General features: G+C 30.2%; 1 protein-coding gene across 1 annotated transcript in view; it reads left to right on the top strand.

Annotated features, from left to right (window-relative positions):
* Window positions 1-3,829: 3,829 nt before the first annotated feature.
* Window positions 3,830-19,586, top strand: part of LOC115881242 (inactive dipeptidyl peptidase 10) — a 59,478-nt gene continuing 43,721 nt past the window's right edge. The window contains exons 1-2 of the mRNA XM_030898660.1: window positions 3,830-4,704; window positions 15,639-15,852. Coding sequence (XP_030754520.1) covers window positions 4,555-4,704; window positions 15,639-15,852 — 364 coding nt within the window. The 5' untranslated portion in view covers window positions 3,830-4,554. The remainder of the gene's footprint in view (window positions 4,705-15,638; window positions 15,853-19,586) is intronic.

Here is a 19,586-nt window from a genome sequence, read left to right as displayed (position 1 = left end):
TTATTCCGATATTCAATGGAGAATGTATGTCTCTTCAAAATACTATTAAGGTAAAAACAAATATTTTTCTAGATATTTTCATTTACATGATTTGATCTGAGTAGATCTTTATTATTTGGTAAAATTTAGGTCACTGTGATATGTCTGACGTTACTTCAACATAGCTGTCAACTAGTCCAACTTTAACAACTAGTTATAATTTTGTGTCAGTTAAAACAAAAAAAAATTCTCAGAAATTTGTCGAAAATGCAAACTTATCCTACATCAGAAAGAATTGACATGATTCTATTAGTTGGTGAATGTAGTGTGCAATTAATTAAAATTTTCATCAATTAATAGAATACTTAGATGCTCCCGATTTTATCTAGCCTGGGTTTTTTATGGGGATATGTTAAAGACAGCGTTTATAAAACTCGACCAATTATTGTCGACAACATGAGAGAAATGAAATAGCTGCTTTTCGAGGTAGAACTCCACATATGCCTTTTAAAATGAAAATATCCTTTTGAAAAGACAAGCATCTTATGCAGTTAACAGGAAAGGAAGCATTTTAAGCATTTGATTTCATCTAGCTAATTTTTGTCACATAATTATAGGTTTATATCTAGTTTAATTCTGTAATAATTAAAATATGTTTTAAACGTGTATCTTTTTATTACTGCTGAGTATTTTACTCTACAATCTTTAATTTTTCTTAAATTAACAAAAGGTATTATCACAGCCACCCTAGATTTTTCAAATAATAAAGATCCACTGATGCAAAATCATAAAAATTAAAATATCTAGGAAAATTTTCGTCTGAGGGGTAGGCAACTTTAGTAATATTTTGAAGATATATAAATTCACCGGAATAATTTAGTGGATGTTCCATTTTATTAAATTAAGGAGTAACTTTGTCTCACCCTATATAATTTTTCGGGTCAAATTTTAATTTGGTTTAACGTACTCTTCTCCAGAGGCATACCTTGTAGCCTGATTCTCAGAAAATTACCATCCTGAACATTTGATGTCTGAATCGTGGAATTGGTCTAAAAGCTTTTGTACCGGAATCTTGTAAAATTTGCCCATTGTACGATATGTCATTCTCGAGAGATCCATCGCTTTTATGCAATTAATTTTGCTTTCGGCCCATCGGCAAGTCCATTAAACGCAGCTATGCGGTGAAATTAATCTTCCATCGGAGAGTTTCCCGTTTACTTTCATTAATGTGCAGTACAAAGGCAATCAATTTCGTATCTGCAGGGCGAACTTTTTCCAAATAAATATCCCGGTAATAAAAGCATATCGTAAAACGTATGGCTGAGGATAATAAAACGTACAAAGTAATATAAACATTTTACGACTTTACGTACTATACTAAATATAATGTATTATTTTTCTGTTTAATTTTAAAATACTGCAAATGCCGGGTGCGTCTCAAAAACGGCTCAACCCTATAACTTTCTTATTTTTTCAGATAAAAAAACGAGATTTGGTATGTTAGTATATGACTGACGTATTCAATTGTTTTTGGTCACTTCCTGTTTCACCGGAAATGACTACGACTTTTGATTTTTAAATGGTATCTTCCGTATTTATTTAATTTATCGATGAAAAATGAATAACACACTGTGAATAGAATGACATATCATATGTCAACATTTGACATTTTCGCATATGGTTTATTTGAAATTGTAACATGCGGTTCATAACGACAACTTGACTCAAAATACCAAATATGTGGTACCAAATTATTCGTAAAAAAATGCTTTTCCAAATATGATAATGAGCCACCCTTGTTCCATTTGAAAAAAATGAAATATGATTTAAAATACGATTCTGGGTGAAAAATAAAGGTGAGTTTTATAAGAGAAGTATATAACTAAAATGTAAGGTTTTTGACATATTTGACATTTGAATGCAGTGTGCATTCGCCAATTAATGAATACTTAAATGCTCCTGATTTTATCTAGTCTGTTTTTTATGGGGATATGTTAAAGACAGTGTTTACAAAACTTGATCAACTATTGTCGACAACATGAGAGAAATTATTGTAGCTGCTTTTCGAGGTAGAACTCCACATAATATGCCTTTTTAAATAAAATGATCCTTTTGAAAAGACAATCATTTTATGCAGTTAACACGAAACGAAGCATTTTGAGCATTTGATTTCATCCAGCTAATTTAAAAAATAATTATGTGACAATAATAATTATAGGTTTATATCTAGTTTTAATTCTGTAATAATTAAAATGTTTTAAACGTGTATCTTTTTATTACCGTTGGTTTTGGTATTTGGTTAAAAGGTATATCACAGCCACCCCCCTAGATTTTTTCAAATAATAAAGATCTACTGACGCAAAATCATAAAAATTAAAATATCTAGGAAAATCTTTGTCTGAGGGGTAGGCAACCTTAATAATACTTTGAAGATATATAAATTCCCCATTGAATACCGGAATAATATACTGGATGTTCCATTTAAAATAAAGGAGTAATTTCCTTTAAAAAGCGACTAATATTCCATATTAATGTTGTCTCACCCTGTGTAACTTTCGGGTCAAATTTTAATTTGGTTTAACATACAATGGTTACTTTAATTAAATATGGGGCTATACAAGGTCAACTAAAATTTAGGTAGCTGTTATCAAAATTTAAAATTTACTCTTCATTCTCACAAAATGTGAAATATGTCAAAATCCTTAGATTTAAAGTATATGTTCTTTAATAAAACTCACCTTTATTTTTTCCTAGAATCCGAAAATCAATTAATATATAGGGTGTTCCATTAGAAAAAAAACACAACCTTGACGTGTAACATGTATACCGGGTGTTGCATCGTCGAGCGGGACATAGGAAATCCCATGTAAATTTTAATGGGGTCAATTATTGGCTTCCCTAATTATTTTAGAGAATAATTCTATTTAGGTTTATTGAAGAGCACTAAACCCACATTAAAAAGAATAACTTTAGATATTTTTGATTAGCCCGTTTACGAGTTATCGCCGATTTCTTTTTAAATATTTCTTCTTTCTTATGGCCCTGTATTTACTTATGAGCCCCAGTCAAGGTAAAAGATAACTGTCAAGTGAAGTTGTCATTTCAGATATTTATCAATTTAGTGCTTTATTATTATTATTAAAAACTCATACCTACATCGAAAATATTAGCCATGAATTACACTACCGAAGAAAAAGTATTGATGATTAAATGGTATTATCAAGGAAATAGTTATCAAAAGGTCTCGGACATGTTTGCTGCTTTGTATCCGAATAGACCGATACCTGGAAAATCTACAATCGCAAGGAATATCCAGAGATTTGAGAACAATGGTACCCTAATAAATAATTGCAGATGTGAAGCAAGGCAGGAACAAAGAGAAGATGCAAGAAATGATACCGACTTGGAAGTTTTATTGTGCGTGGAAGAGAACGATGGGAAAGATCAGCACAAGGAAACTTGAGGATGAAATAGGAATAGATCACACTATAGCGTTTCGAATTTTAAAACGACATAAATACTATTCCTTTAAATATGAAAAGCACCAAGAGCTACGAGATGGGGACGAAATACTAAAATAATTAGGGAAGCCAATAATTGACCCCATTAAAATTTACATGGGATTTCCTATGTCCCGTCCGACGATGCAACACCCGGTATAATGCCTTCAGTTAACCTACATATATGCTGCCAAAATTTCATTTCGATATAAACTACCGTTCTGTTTGGAGCTTCCGCGGCGTATGAGAGGCGCCACCCTGTATAATAAAGCATTGTGTCAAGTTTTCTTCTCTAGCTTGTTTTATTTTAATTAACTATCAATAAAAAATTTTAACTCTCATTTTCTCGATAATATCTTCTAGGACTTGATCCAGTTCACTTCTGAAACCTTCTTATAAACTGTTTTTCTATTGCAAAACATGTTTTTTAAAGCATATCTTTAGTCCATTAGAAACCCGAATAATCAAGTCCTTCATTACATCGCTGACGTTTCCTCTGCTTCGTCGAACTTCCTATTAATATGCAGCCCAAGACCAATCAATTTTAAGGGCTCCAGTTAAAATTGGGCGCATTTCCGATGGGCATCTTCCGAAGCGCTGCCTCTGCCTCGCCGACAATTGAGCTGCGTGAGCCAGACTTTTATTGGCTTTTTCGTCCTGCCAGCGCCAGTTTGGGTGTTCCTGTCGGCTTGCGCGCACATCTCTCGCGATCCTTTCATCCGATTTTCTTGTAAATAAACACGGAAAAACTCGTGGACTTGGTAAAAAATGCTTATAAAATAGACAGTTTTATTAGTTCCCATAAAAAACTATCGTAGATTCGATGTTAAATTACTTAAAACCGCGTAAACCTTAAATTAAATGTTCCTGCTTCGGATGTAATCAAAATAATAAGCAAAATACGTGTCTTAAATGTTAAATGTAACTGTGTCGTAAATGTTTAGATAGATATATATTTTAGAAAATATTTTATATGTATGTCGTTGTTCCTTCCAATAAATGTTTCTATAATATAAGACTGTAAGATATATTTAAAAAAAACATATATTTTTGCTAATAGTCTACTGAGAGTATAATGCCAGAAATAAATAGTAAGTTCGAACTGAAATTTTTTAAACGGAAGTCTACCTCTGAGAAGAAAGTGAAGTCTCCGGATGGTGGTCAGAAGAATCTTAAAAGTCCGGTTAACAGAGTTAAAATAAATGCTCCATACGCATATGTTGAGGTGAGTGTAAAGATATATTTATTATGAACTACTAAATCGTTTTACTACTTGTAATTAGAAGATTATTTTAATTCAGAAACATTAGTAATGCAACAGAAAATCAACTATAATATACAACCAAAACACTTTTCGACAGCCTGGACGCATACCATGTCAGAACTACCAGCAAATTATTAAATCCTGAATTTTAGTCATTTACTAATATATGTTAAATGGATAGGGTTTTAAAAGTTTTGGACTATATTGCGGTCGGGTTTGGGTAATTTTCTACTTATAGATAAAAATATAATTAAAAAAAATGTTTCTCTCCGCTGCACAGTGCTTCGTCCCATGGACAAAAATCGAAAATAAAAGTTAAAATTTACTAATATCTGAATATGTAATTTTATACTTATAGAAATGTTCACCATCCTGTATATTATTTTTCATAAACAGCGTTTTTTGTTAGCAAATATTTTCACTAAAAATAAATTTTGCGATCATTATCTTATCAGTGAAAAGAATAACATTCATAGTAGTTCTGTATATTATGGAGTTAAGCGGTACGTACTTAATTGAAAGCCACTATGGATATTGTTAAACAAGGAATGTACTTTAAATTTATTTCTAAACAAGTTCGTGATTGTTTAGTTTTTATTTATTTTTTAAGATGATTCTTAAATGGGTATAAAAATTTTACGTTTTCAAACTTCAAAAAGGCATTGAAAAAAAAACATATCAAAACATATCGTATTTATTGAATATTTTTGTTGCCATATTCATACAGTTTCAATTTTTGTATAGTTCACCTGCGTCTGCTTGCGACGAAGTTTATTTTATAATACTTTTCAGATGGAGTAAAATTGATAAGCAATGCCGATCTGGTTAATACTTGGCTTGATCATAGGAACAAGAACTCAAAATTATTTGTATTTCAAAAAATGTGTTCTTTATTAGATATTGATGAACCTTCCAGTCAAATGAGACATCACTTGTGCCTGAAAAAGCCCACTATGTTGGAGCGAAACGTCGCATAAAAAAAGTTTCCATCTTTAATTTATTATAAAACCTCATACCCAAGAAAAGGAAAAAATATTATATGGATATGGTCTATTAAAGAGGTAACTATTAACATCCGAACCCCTCATACCAACAAAAAGAACAGTAACAACGCGAAAAAGTAACATATTAGAAAATGATGTACAGAAATATCTTACATGTGAGGATACTTCATCTACCTGTGATTTGGATACTATAAATTTGCAAGATTCTGTCAGCAGTGATTCTTCTGAATCATCAGAGTAGTTACGATTTATGCATTTTGGTGTCCTAAAGTAAATTTATAGTATCTTAAGTTTTTTTTTAATTAAATATAACATTAATGTTTCTTTTTCATTATTTCATTGTTTGTTTTTCAAAGAAAAACATTTTTATCTTATTATATTGTAGGAATCATGTTCTTATTTCAATTCTTTTTTATCACAGGGATTTATTTAATACTTACACCATTTTCATACTATAAATTATTATTTCCTTAGATGGAACACAGCTCCAACATTTTTATTATTTATAAGACTTTTTTTCATAAACGTGGGACTAAGAACATCATCATTTAGTACAATGAGAGTACTCATCATTTGTGTCAAATAAACCTAGTTTGAATAAATTGCCTACAATAAAAGAGAAGTTTTGCATTTTTGTCCTCTAGAGCTATATGTTCGAAGCACTGTGCGCTGGTGCGCACATCTCTCGCGATCCTTTCATCCGATCTTCTTGTAAATAAAAACGAAAAACTCGTGGACCTGCATCTATTCATCGGTAAAAATGCTTTTAAAATTGACAGTTTTATTAGTTACCCATAAAAACTACTGTAGATTCGATGTTAAATTACTTAAAACCGAGTAAACCTTAAATTAAATATTCCTGCTTCGAATGTAATCAAAATAACCAACAAAATACGTCTTAAAAGTTAAATGTAACTGTGTCGTAAACGTTTAGATAGATATATTTTAGAAAATATTTTATATATGTATGTCGTTGTTCCTTCCAATAAATGTTTCTATAATATAAGACTGTAAGATATATTTAAAAAACATATGTTTTTGCTAATAGTCTACTGAGAGTATAATGCCAGAAATAAATAGTAAGTTTGAACTGAATTTTTTTTAACGGAAGTCTACAAACAGTTTTATCAGTTATATTATCCCCTTTAAGTTTTCGTCCACCCGGTTTCCTCTTACCGTCTACAAGCTCACCGTAAAGCAGATATTTTGGTAGGCGGTTTTCTTCAATTCTGGTTACATGACCAGCCCATCTTAAGCCGAATTTTGTAATCATGACTTGAACGCTCTGGCAGTTAGCTTTTTCAAGGACCGATACATTTGAGACATGGTGGAACCGTTTGATTCTAAAGAGTTGTCTAAAGTGTCTCTGTTGCAAGTTGTTTAATGCATTCATGTGTCGGCGGTACGGCACCCAGGTTTCGCTTCCATATAACATGGTGGTGATTATTATTGCTCGGTACACTGCAAGTTTCGTTTTTGTGCTCAAGTCATGGTTGTAGAAAACCCTGTCTTTAAATTTCCGGAATGCTCTTGAGGCGCTGCTAATCTTATGCTGAATTCGGAGTCGATATTGGCCTTTTCCGAAATCACACTGCCGAGGTAATTGAATTCTGCCACATATTCTAATAGTTCTTCTCCGATTTTTATAGCATTGTTGTGGGAAGTGCACATGATTTTAATATCGATGTTCAAGAAGTTACAGTCACATGCCCAAGACCAATTAAACACTTGCTCGTTTTGGCTCAATTTTTAGCTCATAAATACAGACAGATTTATTGGCTTTTGCTAAGGTTACTCTTTGAATCTGTAAATGTACTATCATTATTATCATTATAACTAGGTGATTTTTAGTTATTTTTTATACAAGACGATAAAATGGTATTTTATGAAACGACAATGCTAATTTTATCGTCGTGTATAAAACAATATTTTTTTCCATAGCGAGTTACGTTTTAAAAAATATTCAGAAATTATTATTTCAAGGAATTTATTACGAGTAGAAAAAATATTGTGCTGGGTTGGCGTTGGTTTCTATCTAATTTGACAAATAAATAAACTTGTCTCTTTAGTTGTCAGTTTTGAGTCAATATTTTTTAATTCTCTTTCATGTCGATTGCTGATGGAATTGGAGCCAGATATGGTTCAAAACGAAATAAATAAATTATCAACAGATATTCAGGCTGAGGCGACAAACGCCATGTCCAAACTACTTTCATTTAAATCCCGAATAACTTATGAAAAGGAATACAAAAATTTTCAAAAATGGAAGCAATTAAAAAACGTGTGAGAAGAAATAAAGATTTAACCTATCCTCGCTGTTAAAGTTTTATTTAATCTACCCTTGTGGTTAAAGTACTATTTTATCTACTATTTTTGATAGATATAAGGCAATTTTAACAGTTGCCATGGAAAAAAACAGGGTTGGAAAAAATCATGATTCTTTTAAAAAAATCAAAAAAATCAGATTTTTTTTATTTAAATCGGATTTTTTTGACTTTAATTCAAAACAATATTTAAATCGTATTTACAAATGACTAGGACTTATTTCCAATTAAAGTCCTATCCTAAATGGCTAAATCTTAATAACTCTGAGCGATACCGATAACATTAAGAAATTCTACGGGGCGTGTCATTTTTCCACATCGGTCACCAATATATTCCGCAAAAAAGTCGCTCGCTCCAGATCAAAAGGATTTTTTTCATACGTCTCAAAAGTATTAATTTTTGTCATTTTAACGGCTATAGGCATAAAGCACTGTTACGCCTAAGCACAAAAGTACTAAAATATATTATTAAACTGATATTAGGTGTCAAATTCAACGAGTGTACAAATCGTTTCTCGATTACTGTTTGTATTATTTGCAATGTTTGAAATTGATTAAAAATTTATTTGTAATTTTTTTAAAAAATAGTGTTTTATTTGGAGTAAAAATGTGTTTTTTGTGCCTCCTTGTAACGTCGGAAAAGCTTACGATGGTATAGCTTTACGATGGTCCTTCAAATGTACAGCATCGTCAAAAAAAGTATAATTTCTACTCTTAATAAAACAATACACTATTGTTCGGAAATAGTCTTAAGTCGAGAATGAAATTAGTATGTATTTCCTAATGTCAAAGTGTAAAGTACTTACTGCAAATCAAAATGTCGGTAAGAATTTGAAAACATACCAACGTTTCAAAAAAAAATAAATAAAACAACATATTTTCTGACAACGATTATAGATTTTCGGGAACGAAGATATAGTCTCAATATCAGAAGAACCTAGTTCTGCACTAGTTGCCAAATGATATGTATTCGAAAAGCGAATTTTTGTCACTTATAAATAAATTTTAAAATAAATTCCTGCGTATAGCGGTCTTATGGATTCACACGAAATTACTTCAAAAATCGGTTCAACATTTAAATTGATGAATAGATATTGTTATACAGGGTCCGGCAATAGTGCGTCGGGCATCTGTAGCTCCTAGAATAAACAACTTGAGAATTTTGTTTTAAGTGCATACCTGAAGTATGTACCAGGATGTATGTCAGGAAAATATTTTAACTTCTATAGAGTGGCTCAAAAAAGTGTGAGTGGACCTGGATGATTTTTTTTAAATGGAACACCCTGTATATATATAACCAAAAACTGTTCTGAAAACAAAACTATATGAGGTATTTACTTTAGATGGTCTGTACTTACTTTGCTATAAATAAGAAAATCGTAAATTATACAGGATGTTCAAAATTCTAAGCCAAACTTTCTAAAATATAAAATAATTTTTCTTCGTTTTTTTAAATGGAACACCATGTATATTATTTTTTCAATAGACGGAGAATTAAAAAATGAACATTTTTTATATTTAGAGTATTTCAAAATGTTTAACGGTTTCGCAGATATTTGCGGTTTTATATTTCATATGGCATTTTCCACAGTAAATTTTTATCAAAGCCACCCAGTAATTTTTCTCTCGTATTTTACCATTGAAAGCGCCATATGAAATAATACTGCGTGTATCTGCGAAACCGTTAAAAATTTTGAAATACTCTAAATACAATAAATGTTCATTTTTAAACTCTCCATCTAATAAAAAAATAATATACAAGGTGTTCCATTTAAAAAAACAAAGAAAAAATATTTTATATTTTAGATAGTTTGGCATAGAATATTGAACATCCTGTATGAATTACGATTACCATATTTATAGCAAAGTAAGAACAGACTATCTAAAATAAATACCTAATATCGTTTTGATTTCAGAACAGTTCTTGTATTTTTAATAATCTTTTTAAGAAGGGCTGAAAAATATATATTTTTAATTTATTTTTTGATACCTCTGAAATTATGGAAATATATTTATTCATATCTTAGGGTTATGTAAAGTGACCTGAAAGGAAGCCAAAAATGCAATAATATACAGGGTGTTCCATTTAAAAAAAATCATCCAGGTCCGCTCACACTTTTTTGAGCCACCCTATAGAAGTTAAAATATTTTCCTGAAATACATCCTGGTACATACTTTAGGTTTGCACTAAAACAAAATTCTCAAATTTTATATTCTAGGAGCTACAGATGCCCGACGCACTATTGCCGGACCCTGTATAGTTTTATAAAATTTACACTTATTTTTCCATTTATTATCTGTTATAGAAATATTTTTGATAGTTTTCTAGGATAGATTTTTATAACTTTTACAGTTATTTTTTGATTTATTATAAAGTTTCAATAAAATTAATTTTTTGGTTTAAATCACATGATTAAAATTAAAAAAATCACTTGATTTAAATCACGATTTAAATCATTTGATTTAAATCATGCCAACCCTGGAAAAATAATTTTATTAAAAGAATAAAAAGAGTTTGCCGTCACTGAAATATTATACGAAATCGCAGTAAAAAAGCGTTTAAAAACGCATCAAAAATCCAATTTCACAAAACAATAGCATCTGCTCTTTATGCTATTCCGGCATACAAGTTTAATGGGTTTACTTTGCTGGACAATAGAAATATGGTTCTAATTGGATTCTCGCTTCGAATGATGTGCTAGATTCTGGAAAATGTTCAATACATTGATGATATTTTTTTTAAAACTTTGGGGATATACCGGGTGGTGCATGGTCGCACGGTAGGGTATTAGCATGAAAAAAGTGATCGAAATTCGAAAAAGCAAATGTGTTTAAGATTTCCCAAAAAAAGATGAATGATAAGTTAAATCATGTCTGCCATGAATGTCGTTGCAATGGGTGTGTTTAGTTGCATTCATTCGTTTCAACGAAACGTCAAAGTTGTTACTTCTCACAGATAAGAGGTAAATGGCTAAATTGTATGTTTAAAATTATAAATTGTTGTTGTTCTTGTGCTCTTTTTACGTTTATATTATGTTTTGATTGAAAATGGCTCAGCAAGCTGCAGGTATGTATTCTACAAAAACGTATAATTTATTTTGATATTCTCTATACTAACGATTTTTTTTGCAACTAAAAGTTAGGCGTTCAGAAAATTTGATTAAATTTGTGACATTTTTATTATACTTAGAGGTTTAGTTGCGCATTTCGAAGAATTCAGCATATTGTCTATATACGTTTTACTTAGTAAACATTGGGCTTTCATACAGTAAAATAAAATACTGCGACTTTTTGCGACTTTGCTGATAAAATGAGAAAAACATTCTTGGTTTCTTCTAATTTGCCAATCAGTGATATACTAATGCGAGGTTTTTCTTTCTTTTTTTTAGAATCGACGAATTATTCTTTATTTTCTTCATATTATTTCCTCTTTAATTGAAAATAGCAATAATTTATATAAGGTCAATATAAAAAAATTTAATAAATAATATTTTCTTGCCTTTAGCTGTGTATTTTTTCTAATTTCGAAAAATCGAAAGTAGAGAAAAAATTAAAAAAAAAAAAAGTAAAAAGAAAATTGTTTTACTTGTCGTAAAGGGGGGAACCAAGCTCCACTCCCACAACCGGTTTCTGGGCCTACCCTTCATCAGGTGGGCTGTCCAGGGGCTGGTTCTCACCGATACGGCAAGCAAAACTTCTTCTATATCCACAGACGATGTCGTAGAGTGTCGGTGAGATATTAGTGCATCTCCCGTCAAAAGATGGTAAAGAGCGTTTTTCGGCCCGCTCAAATATATGAAATGAACAAAATTCTTACAGCTTTAGTGTATATTAATAAATAATATTTTCTTGCCTTTAGCTGTGTATTTTTTCTAATTTCGAAAAATCGAAAGTAGAGAAAAAATTAAAAAAAAAAAAAAAAGTAAAAAGAAAATTGTTTTGCTTGCATAAAAAAATTTCGATCAACTATCTGTGTCAAATACCCCACTGTGCGTCGTTGGAAACAGGAAATCCCATGCCAATTTTGAACTGTATGAACCTATTTACAGCTAACTTGTAAATAGGTTTTTAGAGGTCTGCCTATGCTAAATACCCATACCAAATTTGAATAATTTTGGACAAGCCGATTTTAAATAATTTAAGGAAAACTGCATCTATTTTTAAATTAAATTCCTCCAATTTTCCAGCACTATGCGGTGTTGCCATTCTATTTCATATTTACTGAAACTTTAGTTAAAAGCACTATATCACAAAAGTGGTTAAAATCTAGAGTGAATTCAACATAATTAAGGCTTAGCTAGATTTTCTTAAACATCAAGGATAACAGAATAAGCCCGCGAGGAAAAATTTATTTTATCTTATACAGATTATATTTTTATGGCGTCGCCAACAACAATATCGTCGCCAACATCGCAATATTATGAATACTATACCCTATGATCTAGGACTATACCTCATTTTTTTTAAATGCATATAATAACATAAATATATTCAAAATTATTGATATAATTATACCTACTTCTAGCCAAAATATTGTTCAAGCGGCAGTAAATATAATTGGAAATATATCTTTTCACTTGAAAAGCTTAGCCTCTACAAATTATAAACTTAGATATTAACTTCCCAATTAACTAACGAGCGAATATAATCGTTACACCTAGTTGCATTCGTATTATAATTTGTTTTGAATATAGCTGGTAAAGAACAGGTAAAAGTATTATTTTTATTTATTGAGATTTTTAAAATATTTATGTATACAGGGTTGTTCACCACATACGACACGGTGTATTGTAGCTAAACGATTAGATTTTTACAAATTGTAAGTTTTGGGTTCGTTGAAGGACTATTAGAGCTACAATTTAAAAATATTTTTACAAGATATAGAGTGTCCCAAATAAATAAAAAATATCAAAGTTGTATTTTTTTAAATGGAACACCCTGTATATTACATTTTTAGTTTCTATGATTAAAATAAAGGTAAATTTCATTAAGGTTTATCACCCTTAAACCTTACCGTTTTTAAAATATTTTTAATTTTGTGAAATTGCAGTAAAAATTTTAAGGCTTCATTTCTCGAAGGGTATCAAAGTTTTTAATACTAAATATTTACTGAAGTTTTGATTTGAAATTATTGATCAGTTATTGTCTTGCAATAATAAAAATAATACTACCTCATACAGAGTGTCTAAAAATCTATTTTAAATAATTTCTAGCCTTAAACGGCAATAACTTCTTTAATTTAAATAGAACACCCTGTATATTTTAGGCGAATCAGATACACAATTTAATTGTCCATCAAATTGTGTTACAAATACCATTTTTAACTATCCCTTCAAGTTTTCGTAGAAAATGCATTTTCTTATAATTTAGGCCTCATTTTAGATTGTTTTTAAAGCATCAAATATACAGGTGCTAAAAACGATAATATTACCAGCCTAATGGTATACAAAAATAAAACTTAAATCATTATAAAAGAGTATACCATTAATTAAATATACCACCATTTTTTCCGCCAAAATATTAATTAATTACATATTTAATTGTGTTAGTTAATAAATTATTCTAAATAAATGTGGATTTGGAATCAGAAATCAATATAATAATAAGTTATGAAAATAAACGTCTCTGTTGTTATAAATAAGCAGCCGTCAAAAAATGAAATAAAATTTTTAAGGTGTTACTTTTTACCACACTGTCTAATTCTAATACACATACAAAATTAAGTTTTTTAGTATTTCGAACAATTATTATTAATCAACGTAAACAGTCAATTAATGTAGTTTGAATACTGGAATCATATTAATAGGTCTTCTTTTACAAATATTGAAACCATTTTTTTAATTTTTAATGACGTAAACGAACTATATCGACAATATTAGTATCTGTACCTTTTAAAAATTTGCTACATCTTTAAAAATAATCAAAAATGTCAATATTCCATGGTTATATTGATAATTGAGGTCAAAATTATAAGAAAATGATAAAAGACATATGTAGGTAAAAAATGATATAACACATACATACAAATTGATAGACAATTAACTTGTGCATCTGATTCTCATAAAATATACAGGGTGTTCCATTTAAATTAAAGAATTTATTGACGTTTATAGCTAGTTATTATTTAAAATACATTTTTAGACACTCAGTATAAGGTATTATAATTTTTATTATTGCTACACAAAATTTAGGAAATAGAAATATTTCAGTACAATATTTGGTTTTAAAAACTTAAATACGCCTGGAAAAATACAGTATTAAAATTATTACTGTATTTTGACAAAAACCTAAATATTTCAAAAACGGTAAGATTAAAATGCGGTAAACCTTAATCAAATATACCTTTATTTTAATCGTAGAAACTAAAAATGTAATAAAGTACAGGGTGTTTAAAAAAATATACATAAAAAAATATATAATAGTCCTTCAACGAACCCAAAACTTACAATTTGCGAAAATCTAAGAGTTTAGCTACAATACTCCGCGTCGTATGTGGTGAACAACCCTGTATGCAAACTAGGGACATGAAAATCAAACATTGAACAGAGATCATAGGTGTAACGTAACATAAATGTAATAGCTTTTAGACCGTTCGAGACGCATTAATATTTTTTGGTCTGTAAGTTTTGTAACAAAGAAAGTTTCTAAAGGTAACTCATTATTTAACTAATGTTAACTAAAAATATATTTTATTTTCTTGTTGTAATATTCTGTGTTTAAGATTTTCCTTATTTATTTGATCTGACAAACGTAATAATTATAACATGTATATGTATCTAATGGAATTGATTTATGTTGTGACTAATTTCAGTTTAAAAGTAATCTCAATACATTCGTTTACTGTCCATTCATGCCGATGTTTTTATTCAGTGTGAAAATAGGAGCCTTGTTGAGTGTACTAACATTTTTCGACCGTGACTGGGCGAATATCTTAGCAAACAAATGAGCAATCAAAACCAAAGAATAGAATATGTCATAATCTAAAGATATTTTCACCAAATCTTCAACTTCAGCTTCGAGACTCGCAACAAGAGACCTTAGTACCTGCCGGTGGGGACCTGCTAAACTAACAAAAACCTTTTCTGTTTTGAATGTAATAAATGTGACATGTTTTGAATGTAACCTTAGACCTTGGTATGAAAGAAAGTATTTGTATTATTATTATTTCTCTTTTATTAAAGTTCAGAACAGCATAGATGGATTCTTTGGAATAGTCATGAAGGTTTTCTCTGCCGTGCTTTTTTACTTGTGAATTCCAGGCAGAGTACGATACTCCTTTCATTTGATATAATAAAATAAGTAGGGCTATTTACAAATTTACCGTTTCATTTACATAACCTATTCTCCCCAAATTTCCATAATATTGCTTCTGTCGAGCGCATCCGACGTAATAGACTAAAAGTATAAAGGGACCATTTTAGAACAAGCAACATTTTTTTAAGAAGAATGCACTTTTCTCAAAATGCCAATATTAAAAGTTTTTCCTCTTGTAAAGACAATCCGGGGACATACTGTATAATTACATTTTTAGAGACCTCCAACATAAGATGTTTTCTTTTAATTGCAGGAATTGGTGGTCAGCTCACCTAGCGAAAGAAACTGGAGGGGGATATTCATAGCGCTGCTGGTGATAGCGGCCGTTTTGGGGCTGATAGTATTCAGTATAGTACTGGTTTCTCCACCCGAAGAGTGTCCCAGAAGCAAAGGAACTAAACCTAACCTAGAGGATATCTTCTTGAAACTGCCATCTCCTGCAAGGTTTAATGGAACTTGGATATCAGGTAATTTTAATACTTAATATTTGTTTTGTGAAAATGCAGTAACAATTTTAATGCTTCATTTCTCTGGGCGTATTTAATCGTAACCACCGTAATAACAAGGCCGGGCAGCTTATTCGTGACGTCATCAACTGGAGGCCTAAACTTTATAGGTATATAATGGATATAAACTTTAATTGCACCGAATTTTTAATAAATAATAATTATACATAAAATTTAAAAAACATCAGATTGATATCCCATCTCACATTATCCATCGTCATTGTATTTATTTATGCTGTAAGGGTGTCTAAGTTTCTTTTATTTCCTTTTCCAAGTCTATCATTTTTTTCCAACAGTAGTTTTTCAGACGTGTATTTCTAATAGAATTTATGATAATTTTTACAGTAACTTAGCATTATAAATAGTACATTGCGGAACTTTTAATAATGGTGTTATTACTTTTAATGTAATCCAAAGATATTTTTGAAAAAAATATTTTCTTTATTGTGAATTTTGAGAAACTCCTCATGGCTTTATCATACATTTATAAATACAGTGAGATTAAATACAAACGTCAAGATTACGTATATAGTCTATTGCAGCGTCATCAGCAGTCAGGAAATCGGAGTAGTTCCCACCGTAAGCTCTTATCCCGCACTCCTCCACTATGTGGCGTACGGTTTGTCTGTCGGCTCCATAGTCGCATCTGGGTGATGGTATATAAAATTATATATTCAAATAAAACTATATCATTTGGAAACCCAAGACTGCTTTTAGTAAGTTTTTTTATAAGTGAATTTTGTTGAATATCAGTGTTGTCTGAAAATGTTAAATTATTCTTACATGTATCGCATTTAATTTCCTTTAAAACAATATAACAGCAATATCCTTCTAAATAAGCAATAACAGGCCTTTCTTCCTTCACACTTTCGATATCTTGTTCAGAAATAGTAATGTCGATGTTAAACCAATCTGATTCAATATGGTACTTGTATCGCGTGGTATTTCTTTAGACAAAGTATTGTCATCATAAAATCATAATTTTTTTTTATAGAACCAAAACAAGTAGATTTTAAGGACATTAAGGACTGAATCGTAAGTTCCTTTTTGCCTTCATATAAATGACGAACACAAATACTGTACTGACTCCCAGCTACTTTTTCTGAATAGAACTTCAAATAGAACTTTTTCACCCTTCTATTATCGATTATAATTACCACGTCCACACACCTACCGATAAATCGATGACTGTCAACTGCGGCAATACCACTCCGCTACGCACCGTCGCCCCTGAGTAGGGGGCGTAAAATATCGATGAAATACATAATATATACTATAAAAAATATATATTTTTTTATTGTTTTTTTCTCATACTATACACTATTGTGAACTTAAAATATTCCTTTATTAAATTTGATTGACAAAAAGTGAGAGATAAACATTTATTGACTGGTATGATTTTTTCCGTATTCTATTAAAACTATTTTTATATACTATAATATTTTTAAAAACTCGGAAAAGGACATTTTAAAACTTCGAAATATATCTGCTGAGTGAAAAAAGATCCACAATTTGAACTTTTATCGGGTAATTATCAACGCTGCTAAATAGAGTTAGGCCTCCAGTTGGTGACGTCACGAGATTTTTACGGCCTTGTATTACGGTGGTTACGATTTAATGGGTTTAAAACTAAATATTGTACTGAAGTTTTTCTATATTTTAAATTTTATGTTGCAATAATAAAAATAATACTACCTTATACAGAGTGTCTAAAAATTTATTTTAACTTACTAGCTTTAAACGGTAATAACTTCTTTAATTTAAATGAAACACCCTTTATATTTTACGTGAATCATGCACATTATTTAATTGAATGTTTAGGAGGGGAGTTAATCACTGCGACCTTACAGATCTATTGTGTGTTCCCCTTTCTTGAGTTATAACGAGTTATAACTCATTATGCAGTCTCAGGGCTTTGACAAAGGCCAGTATCTGAGACGGCTACACCGAGGCCAGCTCTCCATCTCCGACAACAGCCGTACCAAAGTTTATGCCACGATCGGTTGTCGTCTCGGCTCAATCTACTGAGGTGTTCGTTGAGGAGATAGTGTCCTGTTATAAACCCCGTGACAATTTGAAGATTGTTCAATTGTTAAATCAGGGAAAATCTTTGATTTTTCTCGGTTGCAAGTTCTCATTGTCTCACCAACCTAAAAAAAACTAGATCCTCCACTGTACGGTGTAATTTTATAACTAAGACCTTTTAGAATATTTCATTTCCATTTGCAGACAATCATAGTTCTTTGTTGAAAAACAGTCTTAATTTTTGAAAAAGCAATGACACTAATTTTTTTGAAATTGAAGTGGTCAGAATTAAAATGGATGAAGTCCAATTTCCTATTATTAAGATAATCGTATTTATACGTTTATAAAATATTGTTTTTTCCAGTAGAAAAATGAATAAAGTCATACTTCACGCATTAAGCAGCTATAGCCTGTTGCTGTTTGGTTTCTGAATATTCTGTTGATTCCTTTCACAAGTGAACTTATTGAACTGTGCGCGATTTTAACACACGTGCTAAAGTTTAGAGCTAAAAAAATATATTTTTGATAAAATGGAAGACACTGAAACAAAGTCTGAACCATTTAACCTGATTATTTTTTATAAAAATCGAAGAAAACACTATTAATAGACAATGTAAAGTCAACAAATCCCTTAATGGCGAATAAGAATGTACCGATGAATCAATTATATCTAAAATTTCAAATACTTTCAAAGATAAAATGGTTCAAATCCAAAAAAAAGTAAACAAACATTCTTAAAAATGACCATAGTTGTATTTTGAGTTACTTTAGTTTGCAATTATACCATTTAAAATATAATAAAGCATTGTGTTAAGTCTTCTTCTTCAGCTTGTTTTATTTTAATTAAGTAACATTAAAAAACTTAAAAAAAATCCAATAAGGTATTTCGCCACTGCACTGCAAGAAAATCTACAAAATAAAATAGTTATTTATGACGAATTTTTTTTGTAATTTTTTTTTATTTTTTTTCCGTTCAGGTTTAACGCCAGAAGTGTTTACAAAAAATAACTATTTTATTTTGTAGATTTTCTTGCAGTGCAGTGGCGAAACCATATTGGATTTTTGGTACCCATATTGGATTTTTTTTTAGAGAAACTTTAACTCTCATTTTCTCCATAATTATCTTCCAGGACTTGATCCAGTTCACTTCTGAACCCCTCAATTATCAATTTACACTCTGTATAATGTAATTTATGCCATCACGTAGTTTTACTACTGGTAAAAGAAATTTAAAGAAAAATAGCAGTATTGTTAGCACAGCTTCAAATTGAGCATCATTTTATATTCATATTTCAAAAGTAACCTTCCAAGAGATTTGCGTCATCACACTTATATGTTCCATGGTAACGTTTCTTTCCCTTTTCAACATCCTGATGGAATTAGTCTCCTATTGATCCCCACTACACTATTTTTGGTTTTCAAGTTACTTTTAGAATAAATCAAGTTTTACCTGTGAGCTTTTTATTCTGAGCTTTAACAAATTGAAATCTTTAAAATTTATTCAAAATACATTGACTATCTCTAGCCAATGTATTTTTGAAAAGTAATCTTATTAAATATGATTAATTTATTGTGAATTTTGTATTTAATATTATGATACATTTAGAAAATAGCATCACTCTATACATATATCATAACCAAGTTATTCATGGGTACCTAACATTTATATT

Source organism: Sitophilus oryzae, unplaced genomic scaffold (assembly GCF_002938485.1).
Source record: "Sitophilus oryzae breed Bouriz unplaced genomic scaffold, Soryzae_2.0 scaffold_170_pilon_pilon, whole genome shotgun sequence".
In the NCBI taxonomy this organism is placed as follows: Eukaryota; Metazoa; Arthropoda; class Insecta; order Coleoptera; family Curculionidae; genus Sitophilus; species Sitophilus oryzae.
The sequence above is the reverse complement of the archived record's forward strand: the minus strand, read 5'-3'. Positions and strand labels throughout refer to the sequence as shown.